General features: G+C 38.0%; 1 protein-coding gene across 1 annotated transcript; it reads right to left on the minus strand.

The window, feature by feature from the left end:
* Window positions 1-7395: 7395 nt before the first annotated feature.
* LOC124508172 (olfactory receptor 11H6-like) lies at window positions 7396-8351 on the minus strand. The gene is given in 2 exon segments (XM_047074588.1): window positions 7396-8261; window positions 8264-8351. Coding segments are annotated over 2 exon segments (942 nt in total). The 5' UTR covers window positions 8340-8351.
* Window positions 8352-9007: the final 656 nt, after the last annotated feature.

Genomic DNA, 9007 nt, shown 5'->3' on the forward strand with positions numbered 1-9007 from the left:
ATGGTCAATAATATTTATAAATCTTTATCCAGATCCATCAAAAAAAGAAGAGAGAGGACTCAAACAAAATCAGAAAAGAAGGATGAGAAATAACAACTGATACCACATAAATACAAAAGATTATGTAAATATTATTATGAAAAATTATATGCCAAAAATTGGACGACCTAGAAGAGATGGATAAACTCCTAGAAACATACAACTTTCCAAAACTGAGTCATGAAGAAATAGAAAATTAGAACAGACCTATTACTACCAATGAAATTAAATCAGTAATCAAAAAACTAACAGGGTGCCTGGATGGCTCAGTCAATTAAACGTCCAACTTGATCTCAGCTCAGGTCATGATCTCACAGTTCATGAGATCAAGCCCCAGGTCAGGCTCTGCACTGACAGTGGGAGGCTGTTTGGGATTCTCTCTCTCCCTCTCTCTGTCCCTACCCCACTCATACTCTCTCTCTCAAAATAAATAAATAAACTTAAAAAAAAAACTCCCAAAAAGCAAAAGTCCAGGACCAGATGGCTTCACAAGTAAACTCTACCAAATATTTAAGGAGTTAATACCTAGGAGCACCTGGGTAGCTCAGGCGATTAATCATCTGACTCTTGATTTTGGCTCAGGTCATAATTTCACAGTTTGAGGGTTCAAGCCCCACATCGGGCTCTGTGCCTACAGTGTGGAGCTTGCTTGAGATTCTCTCTTTCCCTCTCTATGCTCCTCCCCCATTCGTGCTCACTCTATCTCAAAATAAATAAACTTAAAAAAATAGTTAATACCTATTATTGTGAAACTATTGCAAAAACTAGAAGAGAAAGAAAAACTTCCAAATATATTCTACAAAGCCACCATAACTCTGATACCAAAACCAGATAGACACACAAAAAAAGAAAACTACAGGCAAATATCTCTGATAAACATAGATGTAATTATTCTCAATAAAATATTAGCAAACTGAATCCAATAACATGTTTTAAAAAATCACCACAATCAGGGGCGCCTGGGTGGCGCAGTTGGTTAAGCGGCCGACTTCGGCCAGGTCACGATCTCGCGGTCCGTGAGTTCGAGCCCCGCGTCAGGCTCTGGGCTGATGGCTCAGAGCCTGGAGCCTGTTTCTGATTCTGTGTCTCCCTCTCTCTCTGCCCCTCCCCCCGTTCATGCTCTGTCTCTCTCTGTCTCAAAAATAAATAAACGTTAAAAAAAAAAATTTAAAAAAATAAAAAAAAAAATCACCACAATCAAATAGATTTTATTCTGAGAATGTAAGGATGGTTCAATACTTACAAATCAAAGAACGTGATACATCATAAAAACAGAGTTGTTAATGAGTTCAAACCTCACATCGGGCTCCAAGCTGACAGGCAGAGCCTACTTGGAATTCTCTCTCCCTCCCTCCTTGCCCCCCCCCCACTTTCTTTCTCTCTCTCAAAACAAACTTAAAAAAAAACAGAAAGAAAAAAACATTGGATCATGATGAATGGGATCAGTAAAGTCACAGGACACAAAATTAATATACATATCTGTTGCATTTCTATACACTAATAATGAGGTAGCAGAAAGAGCAATTAAAACAATTCTATTTAAAAGTGTACCAGGGGCGCCTGGGTGGCTCAGTTAGTTGGGCGTCCAACTTTGGTGCAGGTCATGATCACACAGTTAGTAATTTCGAGCCCCACATCGGCCTCTGTGCTAACAGCTCAGAACCTGGAGCCTGCTTCAGATTCTGTGTCTGCCTCTCTCTCTCTGCCCTTCCCCCACTCACGTTCTGTCTCTGTGTCTCTCAAAAATAAACAAACATTAAAAAAACAAATAAAAATAAATAAAAAATAAAATAAAAGTTTATCAGAATGCCTGGGTGGCCCAGTCAGTTAAGCATCAGACTTTGGTTCAGGTCATGATCTCACAGTTTGTGAGTTTGAGCCCGAGGTTGGGCTCTGTGTGGACAACTCAGAGCCTGAAGCCTGCTTTGGATTCAGTGTCTCCCTCTCTCTCTGCCCCTTCCCCACTTGTGCTCTGTCTCACTCTCAAAAATAAACAAACATTTAAAAATATTTTTTTAATGTACCAAAAAGGGGCACCTGGGTGATTCAGTCAGTTAAGCGTCTCTGTTTTTTTTTTAATGTTCATTTTATTTTTGAGAAAGAGATTTTTATTTATTTTTTTATTTTTATTTATTTTTTTTAATATATGAAATTTATTGTCAAATTGGTTTCCATACAACACCCAGTGCTCATCCCAAAAGGTGCCCTCCTCAATACCCATCACCCACCCTCCCCTCCCTCCCACCCCCCATCAACCCTCAGTTTGTTCTCAGTTTTTAACAGTCTCTTATGCTTTGGCTCTCTCCCACTCTAACCTCTTTTTTTTTTTTTTCCTTTCCCTCCCCCATGGGTTTCTGTTAAGTTTCTCAGGATCCACATAAGAGTGAAACCATATGGTATCTGTCTTTCTCTGTATGGCTTATTTCACTTAGCATCACACTCTCCAGTTCCATCCACATTGCTACAAAAGAGACAGTGTGTATTTTTGAGAAAGAGAGACAGAGCCCGATGCAGGACTCAAACTCACGTACCACGAGATCACGACCTCAGCCAAAGTCAGACGCTAAATGAACTAAGCCACCCAGGCGCCCCAAAGCATCTGACTCTTGATTTCAACTCAGGTCATGATCTCATTGTTCATGACAGTGTGGAGCCTGCTTGGGATTCTCTCTCTCCCTCTCTCTCTGCCCACTCATGCTCATACTCCCTTTCTCTCTCTCTCTCTTTCTCTCTATCTCACACACACACACACACTCCCTCTCTCTCTCAAAATAAATAAACATTTTTTAAGTACCACAAAGAATAAAATACCTGGAATAAACTTAACTAAGGAGGTGAAAGACCTGCACTCCTAAACTATAAAACAATGATAACAGAAATAAATGATCACACACACAAATGAAAGGCAATACATGCTTATGTATCAGAAGAACCAATATTGTTAAAATGTCCACACTACCCAAAACAATCTACAGATTCAATGCAATCCTTATCAAAATACCAGAAACACATGGGCACCTGCCTGGCTCAGTTTCTTGACTGACTCCCGCTTTTGGCTTTCAGGTAATGGGACTGAGCCCCTCATTGAGCCAGGTGTCAGGCTTCACACTGAGTGTGGAGCCTGCTTGGGATTCTCTCTTTCTCTCCCTCTGCCCCTCTCCCCCATTCGCATGCTTTCTCTCTAAAATAAAAATTAAGAAAAAAAAACATTTTTCATAGAACTAGAACAAATAATCCTAGAATGTGTAAGGAAACACAAAAGACCCCAAATAGCCAAAGGAAATTTGAAAAGAACAAAGCTGGAGGTATCACAATTCCTGACTTCAATGTATTCTACAAAGCTATAGTAATTAAAATAGTAATGGTACTGGCAGAAAATAGACACATAGATCAATAGAACAGAATAGACAGTCCAGAGATAAAACCATGCTTTTATGGTCAATTAATCCACAACAAACGAAGCAAGAATACACAATGGGAAAAAGACAGTTTCTTCAACAAAGGGTGTTTGCAAATCTAAACAGCTACATGCAGAAGAATGAACTGGACCATTTTCTTACACTACATATAAAAATAAACTTAAAATGGATTAAAGACCTAAATGTGAGAGGTGAAACCATAAAATGCCTAGAAGAAAACATAGCCAGTAATTTCTTTGACATCAGCCTTAGCAACATTTTTCTAAATGTTTCCTCTGGCAAGGGAAACAAAAGCAAAATTAAACTATTGGGACTATGTCAAAATAAAAAATTTTTGGTCACCAGGTGGCTCAGTCAGTTACGGGTCCAACTTTGGCTTGGGTCATAATCTTGTGGTTCATGAGTTCGAGCTCCCTATTGGGCTCTCTGTGGAGCCTGCTTTGGATCCTCTGTCTCCCTCTCTGCCCCTCCCCCACTCATGCACAAGCACACACACAGGCAGTCTATCTCTCTCTGTCTTTCAAAAATAAACATCAAAAAAGAGACTGCTTACATAATAAAAATTCTCATTTGAAATCATGATAAAATATAAAAAATAAAATAAAAAATACTAAAAAATATAAAAAATATAAAATCATAAGAAAAAAATAAGACTTTTGCACAGCTAAAGGGGTGGCAATGAAAAGTGGTGTAGCCTGTGTGGAGAAGAATATGGAGTTTTCTCAAACCATATGATTCAATAATTCCACAGTCAGTCCAAAAAAAAAAAATTTCCACTGCTGGGCACTTACCCAAAGAAAATGAACACAACTTCATAAACATATATGCGCACATCTCTGTTTTCTTGCATCATTATTTAAGACAGCCAAGATATGGAAGTAACCCAAATGTCCACTGATAGACGAATGAACAAAGAAGAATTGGTATATACATAAAATAAAATATTATGCAGCCATAAAAGAAAGAATGAGATCTTGTCATTTGGAAGAACATGGATGGACCTAGAAGGTATTATGCTAAGTGAAGTAAGTCAGACAGAGAAAGACAAATACCATATGATTTCACTTATATGTGAATTTAAAAAACAAATGAATACGGGTGCCTGCATGGCTTAGTTAAGCGTCTGACCTCCACTTAAGTCATGGTCTCATGGTCCGTGGGTTTGAGCCCTGCATCAAGCTCTGTGCTGACATCTCAGAGCCTGGAGCCTGCTTTAGATTCTGTGTCTGCCTCTGTCTCTGCCTCTCCCCTGTTTTCCCTCTGTCTCTCTCTCTCAAAAATAAAGAAATATTTTTTTAAATTAATAAAAAATAAAAACCAAATCAATAAACAAACAAAAGCAAAATCAGACCTATAAATACAGAGAACAAACCCAGCTTTGCGAGGGGGGAGGGGATTGAGAGGGATGGGCAAAATGAGAAGTGAAGAGGAGTAGAAGTTTCAGGCTTCCAGTTGTGGAATGAATAAGTCACATGAATAAAAGGTACACTATAGGAAGTATAGTCAGTGTTGTTATAAGTGTTATAGTGTTTTATGGTGACAGTGTGGTATGGTATACACTTGTGAGCACAGCATAACATATAGAGCTGCTGAATCACTATGTTGTACACTTAAAACTAATGTAACATTATGGGTCAACTATGCTCAAATTTAAATATATATATATATATATATATACATATATAAATACATATACATATATACATATATACATATATATATATTGAGTTTTCTAGCCCATAAACAGGTTATATATTTAAATTTATTTACATCTTTGATTTCTCTCAGAAACGGTTTTTAGTTTTCATTGCATAGGTCTTTCACATCTTCTATCAGATTTACTTCTATTAAATATTTTTGTGACTTATAAACGGTGTTTTTTAATACCAACATCTAATTGTTCCTAGCAATTGCATATAGAAATAAAGAGATTTTTGTATATGGATCTTATATCTTGACATCTAAAAAATCTTATTTTTATTTAATACTTCTAGTAGCCTTTTTTGTAGATTTCATTGAATTTTCTACATAATCATTTCATATCTAATGAAAGACAATCTTCTATCTAGATGACTTTTGTTTTTCCTTTGTCTGATTGCACTTTCAGTATAACGTTGAATAGAAGTGATGAGAACTGGGGCTCCTGGGTGGCTCAGTTGGTCGAGCGTCCAACTTCAGCTCAGGTCATGATCTTGTGGTCTGTGAGTTCGAGCCCCGTGTGGGGTTCTGTACTGACAGCTCAGAGCCTGGAGCCTGCTTTGGATTCTGTGTCTCCCTCTCTCTCTGCCCCTCCCCTGCTCATGCTTTGGCTCTCTCTCTCTCTCTCTGTCTCTCTCTCTCTGTCTCTGTCAAAAATAACTAAACGTTAAAAAAAAAAAAAGAAGTGGTGAGAGCAAACATTCTTGTCTTGTTCCTGATTTTAGAGGAAAAGCATTCATTTTCACAAGTATGATGTTAGACTCAGGGTTTTGAAATGTCTATTACAGATCAAAGAAGTTTCTATCCCCAGTTTGCTAAGAACTTTTCTCAGGATGGGTGTTAACTGGAATATAGTTTCATGTGTGCAGATATATTACATATTACTTAGATTTTTATGTACCAACTTGCTCATTTAACTACATTATCTAATACAATTTAAATGGGGAATTTGCTTTAAAGAAAATTTGTAACTGGGAACTTGACTTTTTACCAATATAAGATTTTATGAGTCACAAATCTTCATTTCACTCCTTTTCTTTTTGAATTAATATTTCTCTTTCTTTTTTTAATTTAACATTTATTCATCTTTGAGAGGCAGAGAGAGACAGAGCGTGAGTGGTGGAGGAACAGAGAGAGAGGGAGACACAGAATCTGAAGCAGGCTCCAGGCTCTAAGTTGTCAGCACAGAGCCCAACACAGGGCTCGAACTCATGCATGGTAGGATCATGACCTACAATGAAGTCAGATGCTTAACCAACTGAGCCACCCAAGGTGAGATTTTTATTAAATTACAATTTTTATTAAGTTTTACCCTTAGTATATAGTATTGAGCAGGCTTCCCCAAAGTTCAGATAAAATATTCTATTGTGACCTTGAAGTTTCTAGTAATCAGATTCCTATCTCTCCAGTTTCATATACCATTTTCTTCAGGATGGCCAAAATTAACCTTTATTATCTTTGAAAACCCCTTAATTACACCTGCACTTATGTGGAATTTAATTCCCCTAGATTTCTGCATGGCTTATTCCCTTACATTAAAATATCACCTCCTCACAAAAATACTCTCTGATACTCTGATCTAAGTTATGCCCTATACTACCACTACAATTTTTGTATTGATTCTCTGTTTTTCCTCTTATAGTACCTCTGGTATTATAGATCTTTGAGTTATCTGCTTAACTGTCTCTCTCATGATAATGTGAGTTTCACAAAGGGAGGGATATCAGAGAGGTAAATGAATGGGTGAATTAAGTGTACCAACCCCAGAAGCCAACTGACTAATTTATTTTTTGACTGAACTGTTAGGTCAAATAACCAGGGAGCAGTCATCAAATTCATCTGCATCTGTCTTCATCTCAATCTCTTAGAATCACTGGCTTTTCCTCTTTTGGGCTGTGCCTTCAACTCAACCTCCCTTCACATGAAACTAACCCAAATTGTGATGCCCCTAAGTGCTAACCATTTTAAAAATGTGATCCTGTTTCCAGGTATCTTAATTATCTTGCATAGATAAAAGATAAGAAGAATGTAATCTGGTCCTTACTTTATAAATGGAGGATTTCAAAATTGACTCAGGAAAAGAAACTTCTGCTACTGTCATTAGTGTTTGAGTCACCTTTAGTAATCACTGTAGCCTCCTTCACTTTTCCCAAATATATGTCACATATTTATCTAAAATAGTGGCTCTATAAGATGAGTCTGTGGATTGGGGCTGGTCTAGGTACACTAGAATGAGTACTCATTTGCTTTGACTAATTTTTGTGCACATATGAATTTTTCTCAAGGCAGCCTTCACGTCATTGTTCCGGAGACTATAGATCAGTGGGTTTATAAGTGGGGTCACTGATGAGTAGAACAAGGTTACAATCTTCTGTATCCCAGCTGCATTTCCAGAGGTTGGGCTGATGTACATGACCATGATGGATCCATAGAAGAGAGACACCACAGCCAGGTGGGAACCACAGGTGGAGAAGGCCTTACGTCGGCCAGCTGCTGAAGGGACACGCAACACTGCTCTGAGAACCAGGGTATAGGACGCAAGGATGAAGAATAAGCTGATGAAGATAATAAGAGAGCTCAATATAGAACAGGAAAGCTCAATTCCAGGGGCAGGGATGCAGGACAGAGCCAGAAGAGGACCAGGGTCACAGACAAAGTGGTCAATGGTATTGGGACCACAAAAGGGGAGTTGTGTGATAAAATAGATAGGGACTGGATAGCAGAGGAAGGCTGTGACCCAGCAGAGGGCCACCAGGTTCATGCAGAAGTGGCTACTCATGATGTTAGGATAATGGAGAGGCCGACAGATGGCCAAGTACCGATCAAAAGCCATGAGGGGCAGTAAGAAAGTCTCAGTAATGCCCATGGAGAAGAAGAAATAGAACTGGAAGAAGCAAGCAGTGAAAGAGATGGTTTTGGTCTCAGATAGGAAGTTCTTTAACATATTGGGAACAGTGGTGTTGATGTAACAGATCTCCAGGAATGAGAAGTTGGCCAGCAGAATGTACATGGGGGTGTGAAGCCTGTGATCCAGCTTCACTGCACAGACAATGGCCCCATTCCCCATCAGTGTCAGGATGTAGGACACAAAGAACAACACGAAAGGAGGACCTGAATCTCTCTGGAGCACGGAAAACTCAGTAGTATGAATTCGGTCACTGTGCTGACTCCTGACATATTCATGGCTTCCTAAAGGGGTAGAGAGGAAGAAGTGTCAATGACAAAGATGACCTTAATCCTCAGGAATATTTCCTTTGTAGAGATCCCAAACTCCTTCAGATTTTGTAATTCCATTAAATAAATAATATAACTATACTACTAAAGACTATCAACCTTTCAGAGTGCTGGTATGATCAGATTTTGAATCTCTGTATTCTCCCATTTCTCTTTCAGAATCTTCTCATGGTAAAAGAAAAGATCTTATGTGATAAGCAGCTTGAAGAATGTTAATGACAGTACTAACAAAAGTAGGTAAGTAAGAAAATCATGTACTTTTATCTATAGATTAAGATATATAGACCCTTAAAATTTGACACAGAATTTCAATTACTTAAATCTTTGGAATCAGAGATAAAAAAGTTAGGCATCAGAAGAGGGAGAAAGATAACAAGGTGCAGAAATATTTATACATTTCAGTGTTATTCTGGATCAGTGTTGGAATTATAAGTTTTGGCATCCTAAGATCATCCAATAATGGAGACAAAAACATCAAACGTACCATCTATTATTCAGTGTTCATCATGGTTAAGTAAATAAAAATTTGAACTCCCAGACATCTACATAATGGCTTTCATATTGGTTCTTTTACGTGATGAATTAAATACTTCTATAAAATTTTGGTCTAGGTTAAA

Source organism: Lynx rufus, unplaced genomic scaffold (assembly GCF_022079265.1).
Source record: "Lynx rufus isolate CCGP_SWC_20201006 ecotype Redwood Valley unplaced genomic scaffold, mLynRuf1.p SCAF_13, whole genome shotgun sequence".
In the NCBI taxonomy this organism is placed as follows: domain Eukaryota; kingdom Metazoa; phylum Chordata; class Mammalia; order Carnivora; family Felidae; genus Lynx; species Lynx rufus.